The 16,004-nt window shown below is 37.5% G+C and overlaps 2 protein-coding genes across 6 annotated transcripts; both read left to right on the top strand.

Annotated features, from left to right (window-relative positions):
• The first annotated feature begins 7,948 nt into the window (after positions 1 to 7,948).
• LOC106357565 (myb family transcription factor PHL4-like) lies at positions 7,949 to 11,318 on the top strand. Of its 5 annotated transcripts, none has more exons than XM_022688562.2 (8): positions 7,949 to 9,258; positions 9,431 to 9,969; positions 10,081 to 10,276; positions 10,388 to 10,464; positions 10,559 to 10,598; positions 10,718 to 10,802; positions 10,869 to 10,938; positions 11,008 to 11,318. In XM_022688562.2, the coding sequence occupies exons 2-8, from the start codon at positions 9,514 to 9,516 to the stop codon at positions 11,167 to 11,169; spliced, it is 1,086 nt and encodes a 361-aa protein (XP_022544283.1). In that variant the 5' UTR covers positions 7,949 to 9,258; positions 9,431 to 9,513; the 3' UTR covers positions 11,170 to 11,318. The 5 variants fall into 5 exon arrangements, with proteins under 5 accessions (XP_022544283.1, XP_022544284.1, XP_022544282.1 ...); XM_022688563.2 differs by having other exon boundaries at positions 7,950 to 9,164; positions 10,721 to 10,802; XM_022688561.2 differs by having other exon boundaries at positions 7,950 to 9,164.
• A 235-nt stretch (positions 11,319 to 11,553) lies between these two features.
• Positions 11,554 to 15,215, top strand: LOC106357563 (succinate--CoA ligase [ADP-forming] subunit beta, mitochondrial-like). Its single transcript, XM_048737120.1, has 11 exons — positions 11,554 to 11,803; positions 11,968 to 12,078; positions 12,161 to 12,272; positions 12,334 to 12,398; positions 12,470 to 12,547; positions 12,645 to 12,719; positions 12,820 to 12,972; positions 13,055 to 13,189; positions 14,398 to 14,562; positions 14,648 to 14,770; positions 14,853 to 15,215. Exons 1-11 carry the CDS (start codon positions 11,705 to 11,707, stop codon positions 15,000 to 15,002), a joined length of 1,266 nt encoding a protein of 421 aa, XP_048593077.1. The 5' UTR covers positions 11,554 to 11,704; the 3' UTR covers positions 15,003 to 15,215.
• Positions 15,216 to 16,004: the final 789 nt, after the last annotated feature.

Genomic DNA, 16,004 nt, shown 5'->3' with positions numbered 1-16,004 from the left:
GAGAACCTTGTGAAGAGAGAACCAGATTGGGGAGACTCACGGCCCACGCTCTTTGTTCTAACTATTCGGTGGTGTTGGAAATGGAGATGTGGTTACGTTTTTGGAGATGAAGGAAAGTGTCGAGACAGGGTGAAGTTTCATAAAGAAAAGGTTCGGGAAGTGATGGTAGCGAATGATAATCTCGGTGGACGCAGTCGAGTTTGGGAACGCATAGAGACGCAGATATCTTGGCAGAAATCAGCACATGAATGGATCAAACTCAACACCGACGGAGCATCTAGAGGTAATTCGGGTCTTGCCACTGCGGGTGGAGTTATGCGAGATGAGTATGGAGTGTGGCATGGAGGCTTTGCACTTAATATTGGGATTTTCTCCGTCCCCTTGGCGGAGTTGTGGAGAGTATATTATGGATTATGCATAGCATGAGATGGTGGCTTTTGTCGGTTAGAGCCGGAAGTGGATTTGGAGACTGTGGTGGGTTTTCTTCGGACATGGATTAATGACTCTCATCCCCTGTCATGGAGCCTACGAAAAAAAAAAGAATTTTTGGCTTGTACTTGTACTTGATCCGATCAAGTACTTAGTAATCAAGTACTTGCCTATATTTTTAATACTTACAAATTACTTGGTAATACTTGATACTTGTTTATTTAGGTTTAAAACTTTAAAACTAAATGTACCAAAACTGATAAGTACAACTAAACATGGAATAAATACTTTTATTTTTCCATATACATGTTATTTTATTCAATCAATTCAAGTAATTTGATTTGGTGTGTGTATATAAATCATTCAAAATAAGTACTTATAATATAAAATACCTAAAGAATAATATTTTTATTTTTTATTACAATGCGAGAAGTAAAACGAGTATTTTAATAGGTCATATATACTTTTAGAACCAATAACAAGTAATAAAACAAGTAATGAGTCGAATATTAGAAAAAAATTGTAATACTTGATACTTGACTTGTACTTGCAAGTAGTAAAATTTGCTGACTTGCTACTTGACTTGATAACATCAAGTACTTGCTTTTTCAAGTCGAGTACGAGTCAAGTATCAAGTATCAACCGAGTAACAAGTATCAATGTCCAGCCCTACTTTGCAGTTTGCACACTACTCCAAATGAATATCACAAAATTTTCCATTTAAAAAATAAAAGATGGACATATCCAAAATTTGATATTTGCGTCATAATATCATATCAACATTTACAATTTGTATTAAACCTTTTGTAATTTTGCTGTTAATAATATATCAAAATAAATACTTTTGACTGCAATACAAAAATGCGTTTGAAATCCTGAAATTTTCCTACACGCAAATATATAAATTGAATGGTCTTTATAGTGTATAGCATAGGAGGCATCCATTGTTTCCATGGATACTATGTTAAACCTCCTACTAGCTCTCGTCTTGAAGCTAAAGCAGTTGCTTTGCGGATGCATCACTACAAGAAAACATCGGGATACTGAGAGAAAAAATCGTCGGTATGTCGTCGGAATAACGCTATTCCGAGGACATACCGACGAAAAAAGTCCTCGGAAATATCTACTCGGAAATTCATACTTCCTCGGAATTCCGTCGGAAATTTCCGACGGAATTCCGAGGAAACAAAATTCCGAGGAAATTCCGAGGACACAAAGTTCGTCGGAAGGTTCCTCGGAATATACCGAGGGAATTCCGATGGTCCAATCCTCAGAAGTTTCGACGAAATATTCCTCGGAATGTTTATCGAAAAATTCCGAGGAACGCCTTTCCCTCGGAAAATTCCGAGGAACGCCGATCCGTCGGAAAATTCCGAGGGACTACACTCCCTCGGAAAATTCCGACGAACGTTAAGTTTTCCTCGGAATTTTCCGAGGGAAGAAAGTTCCTCAAGATGCTCCATAACATCAAAAAATGAGGGAGGAAATATCTTCTCAAGGTTGCACTGAATCACAGCTATGTTAGTCTTCAAATTTTCAATACCTTCAAGAGTCACTGATCTTGTGCATAAATCGCGGAAGAAACCACTTATCCCTGCAATTGCTTCATGAACATTTCGTGGTAATAGTTCCTTGAAGGCAAACGGAAGGAGGCGCTGCATCATTACATGGCAATCATGGCTTTTCAAGCCAGTAAACTTTCCTTCCTTTCTGTCGATACAGTTACGCAAATTAGATGCGTAACCGTCTGGAAATTCCATATCGTTTGAAATCCAATCAAAGAACGCATCCTTTTCCGCTGCATCAAGTCGGTATATGGGAAAAGGAGCCCTACCACTCTCATTAACATGAAGTTCTGAACGAGCACATATATCGACTAAATCCAGTCTTGACTTCAAATTATCCTTTGTTTTACCTTGAACATTAAGGATCGTGTTCATGAGATTGTCAAAAACGTTCTTCTCAATATGCATGACATCTAAATTATGCCTTAGTAGATGATCCTCCCAGTATGGCAGATCCCAAAAAATACTTTTTTTTTGTGCTAGTTATGTAGGTTTCCAACACCATCTACCGGAAAATGCTCATGTCCACCGACGTCTGGCGTCCTTTCTGCACCAAAATCTCTAAGTTGTGTCTTCAAATCTTTCCCACGAATTTCCGGAGGTGGACTGTCAAACACCCTCTTGTTCTTCGTAAACAAATTTCTACTTCTACGATATGGATGATCTGGTGGTAGAAATCTCCTGTGACAGTCAAACCAACACGTTTTCCTTCCGTGTTTTAGTTGGAAAGCATCAGTGTTATCTTGACAATATGGACATGATAGCCTTCCATGCGTTGTCCATCCAGATAACATATCATATGCTGGAAAATCACTTATTGTCCACATTAGTACTGCCCGCATTTGAAAGTTTTCTTTATACGAAACATCGTATGTTTCAGCACCTTGAGCCCATAGTTGTTGCAACTCATATATTAGTGGCTGAAGAAACACATCAAGTGATCTCTTAGGATGATCTGGTCCGGGAACGAGAATCGAGAGAAACAAAAACTCTCGTCGCAAGCACAAGTTTGGGGGTAGGTTGTATGGTGTAAGAATGACTGGCCATAGAGAATATTGTCTTCCACTCTTGCCAAACTGGCTGAAACCATCAGTACATAATCCAAGGTAGACATTTCTTCTCTCATACGCAAAGTCGGGATACTTTGATTGGAAATGCTTCTACGCTTTTGCATCTGAAGGATGTCTGATCTCACCATCTGTTGAGTGCTCCGCATGCCATCTCATTGGTTGCGCTGTGCGTTCAGACAGATACAGCCTCTGCAACCTTTCCGTCAAAGGCAAATACCACATCCTTTTATATGGTACTGGAACTCTTCCACTCGTATCTTTATAACGAGACTTCCCACAAAATTTGCATGAAACCCGCTGTTCATCCGCCCTCCAATAAATCATGCAGTTGTCTCTGCATACATCTATTACCTGATACGATAAACCAAGACCAGCTACGAGTTTCCGAACCTCGTAGTATGAGCCAGAAGCTACATTATCTTCGGGTAGAATACCTTTTACATAATCAGCAATCGCATCCACACAGTCTTCAGCCAAATTATAATCCGTCTTAATGGCCATCAATCTTGTAGCAGATGATAAAGCTGAATGACCATCTCTGCAACCTTCGTACAATGGTTGCTTTCCAGCATCCAACATATCATAAAATCTCCTAGCTTCGGCATTGGGTAAATCTTCCCCTCTAAAATGATCATTTACCATCTGCTCAGTACCTACACCGTAATCTACATCCGTTCTAATTGGATCTTCTAATCTAACCGCTGGCTGAGGTTCGCTAGTACTACCATGTTCATAATCAGTTTCCCCATGATGATACCAAATTTTGTAACTTCGTGTAAACCCACTCAAATATAGATGAGTCCAAACATCCCACTGTTTAATAACTTTTTTATTTTTACAATTAGAGCAAGGACATCTTAACATACCTGTTTTTGCTTCCGGTTGTCGGTGAACTAACCCCATGAATTCGGTTATACCTTGTTGGTATTCTTCCGTAAGCAATCTCGTGTTCGGATCCAAATGAGGTCGATCGATCCAAGAACGAAAATAATTTGAAGAAGACATGTTTTTTATGAATCAAATTCGTGTGTAAAGAGAGTGAGAGGGAGGATGAAGATATGGAGTGAATGAAGAGGAAGAGGGGTGCTTGTATTTATAGTTGAAATCCTGCCGACAGACCGAGGAAATTCCGACGGAATTCCGATGCAAACGGCTAGTTCGTCGGAATTTCCTCGGAATTTTTAAAATCCCCCAACGGTTCTCCAACGGCTCTCTAACGTCTATAATATTTCCTTGGAATTCATCAGTTTTTTCCGAGGAATACAATTTTCCTCGGTATTCCGTCGAAATATTCCGACGGAATGAATTTTCCTCGGAATTCCGTCGGTATATTCCGAGGAAATTCCGAGGAAACCAAATTTTGTGTTTCCTCGGAATTTCCTCGGAAACTCCTCGGTATATTCCGAGGAATTCATTTTCCGTCGGAACGTCCGTCAGAATACCGCTGTTTTCTTGTAGTGCCTGCCCAACAAGTCAAAAAAAATTTCTTATAATCATGTTGTATTTGTAGGTGATTGCAAGCTGGTCTATCATGCTCTGAACAAGCTGGTTTATCGGCTGGACTCTAAGAGACTATCAATGACAATGAAGCAGCTACACTTTCATTGCATTATCATCAGCCAATGAAATTTTTGTTTCAATATGTTCCAAGAAGTTATGTGTCTTTTGTAGATAGTCTAGCAAAATTAGTTAGACTTGGAAAAAAGCTATATAATATTTTGTGGTCTTTTTGTAACTTTGTAATTGTATTTTAATATTGAGTCATTTACACTGCAGGGCAGTTTCCAAGTTTTATTTACATAATAAGACAGTTTCAGCTACTGGAGCAGTTTATTGTGACTAGAAACCAAACCATTATAACTAAAGTCATTTATCTAACTAAAGTGGTCCTACCATGTTTTTTAAGTTAATTATTTTTTTTCTTTTTTTCTTTGGAACGGACAATCAAAAATTTAAAACTAAAAAACTTCTTCATCCCATTTTAATCTTTGGTATCTCAATCCTTGGTGCATCATATCATCTATGTTTCAGTTCTTCTTTACCGTACTTCCTGGTCCTCCTCCGTCATCGCCGACGAATTCGGGCGCAAGCCGTCGCGGTTTGTCTTCTCCTTCGCCGCGAAATCATCCTTCCTCCTCCACGTCGTTCTCTCTACAACTCATCTTCGTTGCACTCTGACAGTAGCGCGTGGTGGTCGTGATGTTCGGACTCGGCTTCGGTGGTCGTCGCTTCAGTTATGAAGCTCGAGCAACAATGGCCAAATCTCACAAAAATTTCAAAATCTAAAGTTGGAAATCAGTTTAGAAGTGATAAAGCAACAATCATGAAGTGTAATCTACACTTAAAACGCAAAAGAATGAAAAATAAATGAAAGAAATCAATAGCGGCCGCAATAATTGTTGCAGGAAACCCTAGAAAATCTGGGAAATACGAAGATATATTTACAAAAATACCACTCCTTAAATAAAATTGAAAAAAATGTACAACATGATTTTATATGTACATGTGTACATGTTTACAACACGTGTACATCTTTACATGTGTACTGATTACATGTGTATAAAGATAACATGTGTACATCTTTACATGTGTACATGATTACATGTGTACATTGTATATTACTAAAGCAATGTATCGTAAAATCGTGTATTCTCTTTAAAATCATAGACTCATGTTTTAATTCTTAAATGCATTGGAAAATAAATTAAATGAACTAAAATCAAAGCTAATATTAGTAAAACACAAAATCATGTGTGCACTTATTGTCATGTACACCATTTTCAGTTTGACTTGATCTATTTATTATGTATTTTGGTATTGTTTTAGTAAGCAACCACCAATCCACCTATATGTGTACAACTTGTTCACATATATTGGTTCATTTTTATGTACACGTGTACTCATCACAAAGTGTACACAAAATAACATATTCAATTTGTCTCAAACTTCTAATATGTTCAAGTTTCTTCACGAATTTGCCCCGAGACTATTAAATATGCAATCTAGATCTAGCAAATATTTTGCTTTTGCATCTCTTATGTGTCCCCTCCTTCTTACGATTCACAGCCACAACCAAGCTTAATTCTCAACTGTTCATTCTCTGTTGTGAAGCTTCTTCGTCGACATGAATCCGCCGTGGTAACCGTTGCGAATGGAGTTGGGTGAATGTAGCGGTAAGAAGCGTAAGAGTGTATACATATGGCTACAATTACACTTCAAAAAAGAATAATTTTTACCTTTTTAAGCCAAACAACGGTACACATTTTGAATCATGTCATATATTACTCAAATCTTATATAGATGAGATGTTATTCATTTTAATTTGGTTGTTGCGGAGATGAGAAGATTATAGGCTAGTAAAAGTACAAATCTGATTTAAAATTTCCACATGTATAATGTTTTAGTGCTATATATGTGTACATCGCTTTACATATTCACATGTACAATAGGTGTGTACCATAACCATACAAGCACCTCTATACCAAAATATTTGGGTTTAGACAGATTTTTACACGCAGGATCAGACATCTTTTAAATAAAGAGATGTACATGTGTATGCTAAATATGATAGTGTACATATATAAAACAACCAGAAATTAATCAAGCTTAGACCTACCATGAAGCTACCATGAAAACACACACACTAATCAGAAGTTCTTAAACAAAATGTGTAGGATGATATTTGAGTTCAGTCAGATTTTAAAGATGTCTGACCCTGCGTGTACATAGGAAGGAGGAAAAAAATTCACGTGTACATTGTGGTAATGTGAAGTCGTAGATGCTTAGTTATTGAGATAGAAAACCTACAAAAAGAGAAAATTGTGTACATAATCCCTTTGATGTATAACATAAAATTAGGTGTACACATGTACATTTTGAAAGTAATGTACATAGAAACTTTTTATTTTGTTTTTTTTCATTAATGATGGAAAATTACGAAAATAACCTCGTCTTCTTTCTTGGTCATTGTCGACCAGAAACCCTAATCTCCGCCTCTCTCACCTATTTTCACGATTCTTTACGAATTTCTCCACTTTTTTTTATGTATTTTGTCTAGATCTGATAGATTCAATCCTAATTCATGTTTTACATTCAAAAGGTCGAACAAAACTGTTTTTTTTTGTTTCTGATTTGTTTAACATTTTGTTCTAAATCTCCACGGCTGAGTGAGACATTCTTGATGACGCTGCCCGGCTCCTGCGTATCACGACGTCCAAGGACCTCACGATGATCTGTTGAAAAAGAATTGAAAAAGAGAATGATGAAAACTTCAAAACGATAAAAAAAGAAGAAGATAAAAGTCAATCATTAAAAAAAAAAAAAGAGAGAGAGTTCAGAATGAAGAATATAAGAGAGAGATGATAATGGGTCCTACTGATTAGTATATAGTTCTGTTTTAACTTGAAAAACTAAACGAAATGTGATGAAGTTAAGAAAAAGTACCTCAATAGCTGAAACTGCCTTATTTTGTTATAAATAACTCAAAACTGTCTTACAGTGTAATTCTTTCTTTAATATTTTGGAGTTTGAAAATCTCTCCTAAAACGAGAGTCTTCCTTTCGAAGATTTTATCTGATGTGTTACCTATTGCTGAAGGGATAAAGTCTAGGGGTATGAAGATTGACATCACTTGTCAGGTTTGTGGTGATGGCTCAGAATCTGTGAACCATTTGTTTTTTACTTGTCCTTTCGCAAGAAGAGTGTGGACGGACACTAATTTGCCGGCTCAACGCAATGGGTTCCATAATTCTTCTATTTTCCAAAACATTGTCCGACTGGTGACTATTCTGGAAACAAGAAGAACGAATATGAAATAAACAAATAGGAATAAAATTGTAGAAATAAAAAGGAATGGTTGTTCCATCTCATATGTAACACGGAATAACTTTGTTCTTTATTTTTTTACAAAAAAATAATGGTAGGGAATGAAAATGAAAAATTATTCTTTATGAATGATGATTTTTTTTAGAAATGTTATGGAATGCATTATTCCTCGTCGTTCCTTGGTCACCATTCATACCTTAATTTTTTATTCCAGGCTAGTAATAGGAAATATATTTTGGTTGAAACTGGTAATATTTTTCTTTGGATTCTTTGGAGGATATGGAAGAATAGAAATGCTCTGATTTTTGATGATTTTTGAAGGAAGAGTGTTTGAAACTCAGGAGCTGGTAAAGAAAGCTTTCTCTGACATGGAGGAATGGTCCCAAGCTCAATGTTTGCTTGATTCTAGGGTATTTAATAGAAATAAAGTTGAGATTTCTAGGACTGATAGGGTTCCTCCTAAGAAAGGTTGGTTAAAATGTGATGTAGGAGTAGCATGGAATAGTCGCTCTATGATCAATGGTGTGTCTTGGATTTTGAGAAATAAGAAGGGCGAGGTCTTATTGCATAGTAGAAGGTCTTTTGTGAATGTGAAGTCTAGAGTTCAGGCCAATGCGAATGGATGGTTATGGGCGATTGATAGCTTGGTTAGTCTTTAGGCTATCCAAGATTGTTTTTGGAGTCGAGGCCTCAGATCTCTTGGGAGCAGTTACTAGACCAGCAGACTGGCCATCTTTCAAATGGATCTCAAACAAGATCTTAGGTTTTCTTCATTGTTTGGACTGTCGGAACTTGGAGGTTGTTAATATTAATGTGATCTTTCCGGCAAATCTGATGGCCAATAGTATCATCTCCATAAATCTGTTTCAATCATATGTGGCTAGAAGCTTTCCCTCTTGGTTATCTTTTTTCTTTTTGGTTAGTGTTGCAGAGGTTCTAGCTTTTTTTTTTGTCTGTATGATTGTTAGAGATTTGTGTGTGTTTTAAACTGGTTCGTTGTGATGATGTTTATGGAACGAAAATTTAGCTTTAAAAAATAAGAAAAAAAAAATTGAAAACAGAAAACAAAAAAAAGGGTGTAAGCCCATGTGCAGCCCATTAAGACAAACTTTCGTCGACTCAGATGCCAAAACACGATCTTGTAACTGGAACCAGGAGAGAGAAAAGCGAGAATTCCGGTTTTAAGGATCCCTATTTACGCGCGCCAAGTGGGAAAAGATACTTTTCAATCTTTCTATTCGATTATTCTCCTGAGGGTTTAATCATGATTCTTTAGGTGAGAATTTTGATTCTGTAATTTGATCTCATCTCTACTCTTCTCTAGGTTCCGAGCGTAACTGGCGAGAATTTCAGATTCGATTGTGTTCAGTGTAGGCTTTGCATTTTTTACTTATTTATTGAATAGCCTTGTTTGCATGATGATTGACCACTCTTAACATGTTTTTTTAGCTTCTTTCCTATATTTTGGGCAAAACGATTGCATCAGTATTGAGTTTGCATGATGAACAGCTTCATTTCTTACCATCTGTTTGATTGTTGCAGATTCAAAATCTGTTTGGTCATGTGGTGAATCTATTTGCCATCTTCAAAAGTCTGCTTAATTTTTTTTTCTTTGGAGGACAACAATGGAGACTTGTCCGTTTAGGTCAATGAGTAGCCTCGCACTCACTTCTTCAGTACCAAACCCTTCAGTCAACGCAGACATATCCTTCAGTTCAGAACACAATCAATCCATGGCAAGCCCCTATCATTTGCTCTCTGCTAATGGTGGAGCAGTTGGTCACAATATATATTCAAATGATCTCCATAACCACCCTTCCATGGCTTCTCACATTGGAAGCAGCAGTGACACACCTTTCATCTCTGAGATATTAGATTGGGATCATCCAGCTCCTATCCCTGACCTTTTTGATTTTCCTTTGGATATTCCCATTCAAACCAATCAAATGGATGACATTCACAGACCAAGTGAGTTGGCAGAATTGGATGAAGAATTGATTACTGATGATGAGAATCCATTAATGTCTGCTCTCTTGAACGATCTTTTCCTTGACACAAGTTCCACCTCTGCTGCTTCCAAGGTTGTTGCGATAAATATTGTGTTTCTCTAAATATCAGTGCTTTTATCTTCCTTAGCACATGAAGGAAGGAAGGAAGTGATGTTTTAAAAGGATATAATTGTTGAGTTTCAGGTCCAGGAACCAACTATGCAATCGCAGATTCAACAACCCCAAGTTGTTCTGCACCAGACTTCTCCGATTGTTAGGACTGTATCCTCAAACAGTTTCACCAGTAATAATACAGCAGCAACTAAGGGACGTGTGCGTTGGACCCCAGAGCTTCATGAAGCTTTTGTTGAGGCTGTTAACCAGCTTGGTGGCATGGAAAGTGAGAGCATCTTCATCTTCTCTCTGCATTTTCATAGTTTTTTTTAGATAAAGAGTTAACAATGATGATGAAGCTCTGTTTTGTGCTGATTCAATGTCTTCTTTTAATCAGACGCAAAACCTAAGGCGGTGCTGAAGCATATGAAAGTCCAAGGCCTGACTATATATCATGTCAAAAGTCACTTGCAGGTTAACTTTTTGTTTCTTCCTAGCGTTTGATTCCACAGAAATAGTCTGCCCACAAAAGCTAACAATTTTGTTTTTTTATTAATATAAATTGCAGAAATATAGGACAGCTAGACATGTACCAGAACCATCAGAAGGTAGATACTTGATGAATGTTCGTATGCTTCTTTCTTATGATGAGGAGAAAGTATTACTGCTTCTTCTTTTTTTTTTAATTTTTTTTGTATATCTTGATATGTCGTCTGATGGGTTTTAGCAGGTTGGCGAGAGAAGAAGTTGACACCGGTTGAGCATGTTACATCTCTTGATACGAAAAGGTTTGGTAACATCACAGTTCACAAGTAGGTACACCATTTCTAAACCAGATTGTGACTAAAGAAACCAATATTTTGATTGATGTAATGTAGTGGGATGTATATAAGTGAGGCGCTGAGAATTCAGATGGAAGTTCAGAAGCAACTGCATGAGCAGCTGGAGGTAACGATGGAGACATGATATGCTTCTTGTAATTTATTGCATGAAAACAATTAATCGATTTTGTTTCAGATTCAAAGGAAGATGCAACTTCAGATAGAGAAACAGGGAAAGGCACTTGTAATGATGATTGAGAAGCAAAATATGGAGTTTGGCAAACCTGAACAAGAAGAAGAGGCAGGGGCAGATTCTCGGAGATCAAAGCGTCCCAAGGTTTCTCGGAATGATAGATGATAATGATGATGATGATGATAAAACTGAAAATGGTGTTTTTTGGTGAAGCTTGTAGAGTTTTGACTTATTAGAAGAAGACTAGGAGCTTTCTTTTTTCTTATTAGGGAAACTATTTTTTTCTTACTATTTATTTTTATTCTTTCTGATTATCATCACTCATCAGCAGATTCAGCACTCTAGGTAGAAAATAAAATAAAGAGAGAGTTATTTTTCCAATCTTTGAGAGCAGATTCTCTAGGTTTATTGTTTTAGGTGTTTCTGATTTTACCGTCTTTAATTACACAAATTCAAATTAATACTAGTAAGTGGGGGTTATTGGTCTTTAATTACACAAATTCAAATTAATACTAGTAATTACTTTTTTTTTTTTTTATGGAAGGTTTTTTGGTCAATAAATAAATGAAAAAAATTATAAGAAAGAAGGGATGATTTGATTAAAAGCCCTAGAGTGCGTCAAGGCTTGCGACTATTCATTCTCTCTGCCTCTCTATTTCGGCGATTGATTGATTGGTTATCGAATCTTGGCAAATTAAGGATGAGGGGATTGGTGAAGAAGCTGGTGTCCAGATCTCTCTCGGTCGCCGGGAAATGGCAGAATCAACAGCTTCGCCGTCTCAACATCCACGAGTATCAGGTTCCTTCTCCTTCTTTTCGCTGTTTCTTTTGCGGTTGATCCAGTGATTGATGGAAGCTAGAGTTACGGTGTATTTTTTTTTAGTTTACTGATTGATTCGAGCGATCGAATCTCACCTGTGTTTGGAAAATGTAATTCGTTTCTGTGTTTTGTTTTGGGGGCAGGGAGCAGAGCTGATGGGTAAATACGGAGTGAATGTGCCAAAGGGAGTCGCTGTTTCTTCTCTCGATCAAGTTAAAAAGGCTATCGACCAAGTTTTCCCTAACGAATCCGAGGTCTGTGCTCTGTTTTCTAAGAGAGAGAGAGAGAGAGAGCTCAATCTTATTTTGATCTTTTCCTAAACCCTTTTTGTTACAGCTGGTCGTTAAGAGCCAGATCTTGGCTGGTGGAAGAGGTCTCGGAACCTTCAAGAGTGGTCTTCAGGGTGGTGTTCACATTGTCAACCGTGATCACGCTCAAGATATTGCTGGTATTATTTCTTTGTCTCAGAGTTTCTTGATCCCATTTTGCTTATTATCTTTCTTTTCTAGGAAAGATGCTTGGTCAAGTTCTCGTCACCAAACAAACTGGTCCTCTAGGCAAAGTTGTCACCAAGGTTTCTGATCGCTTCTCTCTGCTTTTCCATTTCTCTTCTCTTCTCTTCAGAGTTAACTCTCTATCCTCCAGGTTTACTTGTGTGAGAAACTGTCTCTCGTCAATGAGATGTACTTCTCCATTATTCTTGACCGTAAATCTGCTGGACCGGTAATAACTAATAATAATTTGTTATTCAATGCTCTACTTTTACTACTCCCTCATGATTTTTCACCAATCTCTATAACACTTTCCTTGCCTGTTTCAGTTGATAATTGCCTGCAAAAAGGGTGGTACCAGCATCGAAGATCTTGCTGATAAGTTCCCTGACATGATTATTAAGGTTATTATGACTTTTCATATGATCACCGCAAATATCCTTCTGTATCATATGGGAGGTGTGTTATTGCCTTCTTTGACTCTCATTTCTTTGTTTTCTGTAGGTGCCGATCGATGTGTTTGCAGGAATTACCGATGAAGATGCTGCTAAGGTTGTGGATGGTCTGGCTCCAAAAGCTGCTGACAGAAAAGATTCTATTGAACAAGTCAAGAAGCTATACGAACTCTTCCGCAAGACTGACTGCACAATGTTGGAAGTGAGTGCTCTCTCTCTCTCTCTACTCTTTTTTTTTTTGTGTGTTTAATATCTTTTGTTGAACCCTTACTTTTCTCTGTTAGATCAACCCTCTCGCTGAGACATCCACTAATCAATTGGTAGCTGCTGATGCCAAGTTGAACTTTGATGATAACGCTGCTTTCCGTCAGAAAGAGATTTTTGCTCTTCGTGATCCAACACAGGAGGATCCACGAGAGGTATGGTCCATTCTCTGTCTCTTGCTTCTTATGTTCTTCACCAAGAAATCTTTCTTTTTAATATCAAAACTTATGGATGTGTTTATCTCTAAACGTGTTGATAACGTGTTGTCCTTGGTGATAGTATCACCAAGTCCCTTTGACCTCATCAAGTTGATCTTTAGCAATGTCGGAATAATCATCAGCATCATATCCGGAATCATGAACCATGTGAGCCTCCGGGTTCTTGTTCTTAAGACTCTTGATAGAGCTCACATAAGTGCTTAGGGGTTCTACAATTCTTGGCCCAATGGTTGTCCATCCCACATCTGTGACAAACGGATTTGGTGGAGTAAGACGGTTTGGATATGCCGCCTCGACCTCGGCCATAACTGCCTCGGCTACTGCCATAGTTGGAACCACGGTTATGGCCGAGGTCGAGGCGGCATATCCAAACCGTTTTACTCCACCAAATCCGTTTGTCACAGATGTGGGATGGACAACCATTGGGCCAAGAATTGTAGAACCCCTAAGCACTTATGTGAGCTCTATCAAGAGAGTCTTAAGAACAAGAACCCGGAGGCTCACATGGTTCATGATTCCGGATATGATGCCGGTGATGATTCCGACATTGCTAAAGATAACGCGTTGTAATTAGAAGGTTTAGAGACTGAATATTTCTGTGTATTTATTAATGATCAAGAGGGTTCCTTTATATAAAGATTACAAGATAAGTAAAATGTAAAGTATCCAAAACCTAAACTCACTAGGATTAGAAAAACTACTAATACATAATAATGGAAAGATTACATCTACTAGGAAAAGGGTTTCCTTTTCTCCAAGCTTGTGGCCGTCTCTCTCTCTAAAGTCGGCTCTCTCTCCTCTCTCTAAGGTTTCCGAACCTCTCTCTATCTTCTATGTATTGGGCCAGGCCTGGTTATGGCAATCCACTCCATGATTTATAACACTCCACCTTAGATGCTATAACCATATGTTTAATATCAAAACTTATGGATAGAGTAACTAGTTTTTTTTTGGGTGGTTTAGCTGGTTTGTTTAGTCGTTGTTGGTCACTTTGATGGTTGGTTGGCTAATTCGTAATACTCATGTGTACATAATAGTTAAGGTTGACTAAAGCAGAAAGGTTATATTCAACGTTTAGCTTTCTGTTACACTTTTGATTTTATTTTCAAGCTTTTGATGAAGTAAAATGTGTTTGCTTCTCGTAGGTCGCTGCTGCAAAAGTTGACTTGAATTATATCGGTTTAGATGGAGAGATTGGCTGTATGGTGAACGGTGCTGGATTGGCGATGGCAACCATGGACATCATTAAATTGCACGGTGGGACTCCGGCAAATTTCCTTGACGTCGGTGGAAACGCTTCTGAGCACCAGGTAACAAAAGTGTTAAGTTTTTGTTTATCTAAGTTGTAGATTTAAACCAGTTTAACCAAAGGTTGTGATTTATTTATTAATGAAGGTGGTGGAGGCGTTTAAGATACTGACGTCGGACGATAAAGTGAAAGCAATATTGGTGAACATATTTGGTGGAATAATGAAATGTGATGTGATTGCTAGTGGAATTGTGAATGCTGCTAAAGAGGTAAGAATCTGAAGGCCATATTTCCACATGTTACTTTGCATTACTTTGACTGAGTTTTGTGTGAAACCAAACTACATGATAGGTTTCACTGAAAGTACCAGTGGTGGTTCGTCTAGAGGGAACAAATGTGGAACAGGGAAAGAGAATCCTCAAGGAAAGTGGAATGAAACTCATTACGGCTGATGATTTGGATGATGCTGCAGAGAAAGCTGTCAAAGCATTAGCTAATTAAGCTTATTGAGGAGATTGTTTACTCTCTCTGCCCCTCTTTATACAAGCAGCTTTTTTGAGAGTATTTTTCTTTCTATGGTTCTCAACCATTTTTATGGTCGACGCAATCGCATATTGTTGCGGATATAATTTCTGAAACAGATCAATAATGAACTGGTCTCTCTTTACCTGTGTGATTCCATCAAAAAGTTAAATCTGAATTCTCAATTATCAATGTTACAAGGCCTGATAGCTAAACTGTTTTCCTTTGTTGCTTTGGACGCTACAAAGAATATTTTTTTCATACAAATCACAGCAAGAACTTTCCTAACATGGAAATCTGAAGAATACTCTGATCATACTCAATTCTGATTTTGTTTTGACTTGTTATTATACAAAATATGATTAGTCAATATAGTAGATATAGTATAATCAATCTTCTGACCCTCAAAGTATAATCAATATATATATAAAAATATGTTTAGTTCAGATTGACCCAGAGTAAATATGGGTCGTATCTAAAATGCTACATAAAATGTAAGTTAAATCATGTACAAAATTGATAATTTGACTGATCTCTGTGACTTTTCTCATTTTTATGTTTTGAATCAGTTTGTAAAATCAGTCATTTGACTGTTTCAATGATATTTTCTCGATTATTGATGTCTTGCATGTTGTATACCAAGTTTCAACAATCATTTGACTAATCTATGGTGCACCAGTGAAAAATCTCAACTCATGTTCATTTTACTGTTTTGGATTGTGAGATCGGTCAAATGATCAATCGTGACTTTTCTTTGTCATAATCTTGCATTTGTTTGGTAAGAGAGATCAAGTCTAGATTCAATGTCGGTTAGATTGCAGCTTTGGGAATGATGAATGGTTCCAATTGTTCTCCAGAGCTCACATGGAGTATCTAGAGATGCTGGCCTCAGATCATAGACATATTCTCATCAAGTTCGCGCTGAAAGAGAGAGATATGGAGTGTGGGCGTTTCATTTTTGATAAAAGACTAGCAAAGCAG

This window comes from Brassica napus, chromosome A7 (assembly GCF_020379485.1).
Source record: "Brassica napus cultivar Da-Ae chromosome A7, Da-Ae, whole genome shotgun sequence".
Lineage (NCBI taxonomy): Eukaryota > Viridiplantae > Streptophyta > Magnoliopsida > Brassicales > Brassicaceae > Brassica > Brassica napus.
This window is presented reverse-complemented; position numbering and strand designations above follow the sequence as displayed.

Coding starts and splice junctions, on each gene's coding strand:
- LOC106357563 (XM_048737120.1), top strand. CDS start 11,705: ATGAGGGGATTGGTGAAGAAGCTGGTGTCCAGATCTCTCTCGGTCGCC. Junction 12,399..12,469: donor TAGGCAAAGTTGTCACCAAG/GTTTCTGATCGC, acceptor TCTATCCTCCAG/GTTTACTTGTGTGAGAAACT. Junction 12,720..12,819: donor TCCCTGACATGATTATTAAG/GTTATTATGACT, acceptor TGTTTTCTGTAG/GTGCCGATCGATGTGTTTGC.
- LOC106357565 (XM_022688562.2), top strand. CDS start 9,514: ATGGAGACTTGTCCGTTTAGGTCAATGAGTAGCCTCGCACTCACTTCT. Junction 10,803..10,868: donor GGTAACATCACAGTTCACAA/GTAGGTACACCA, acceptor GATGTAATGTAG/TGGGATGTATATAAGTGAGG. Junction 10,939..11,007: donor AACTGCATGAGCAGCTGGAG/GTAACGATGGAG, acceptor ATTTTGTTTCAG/ATTCAAAGGAAGATGCAACT.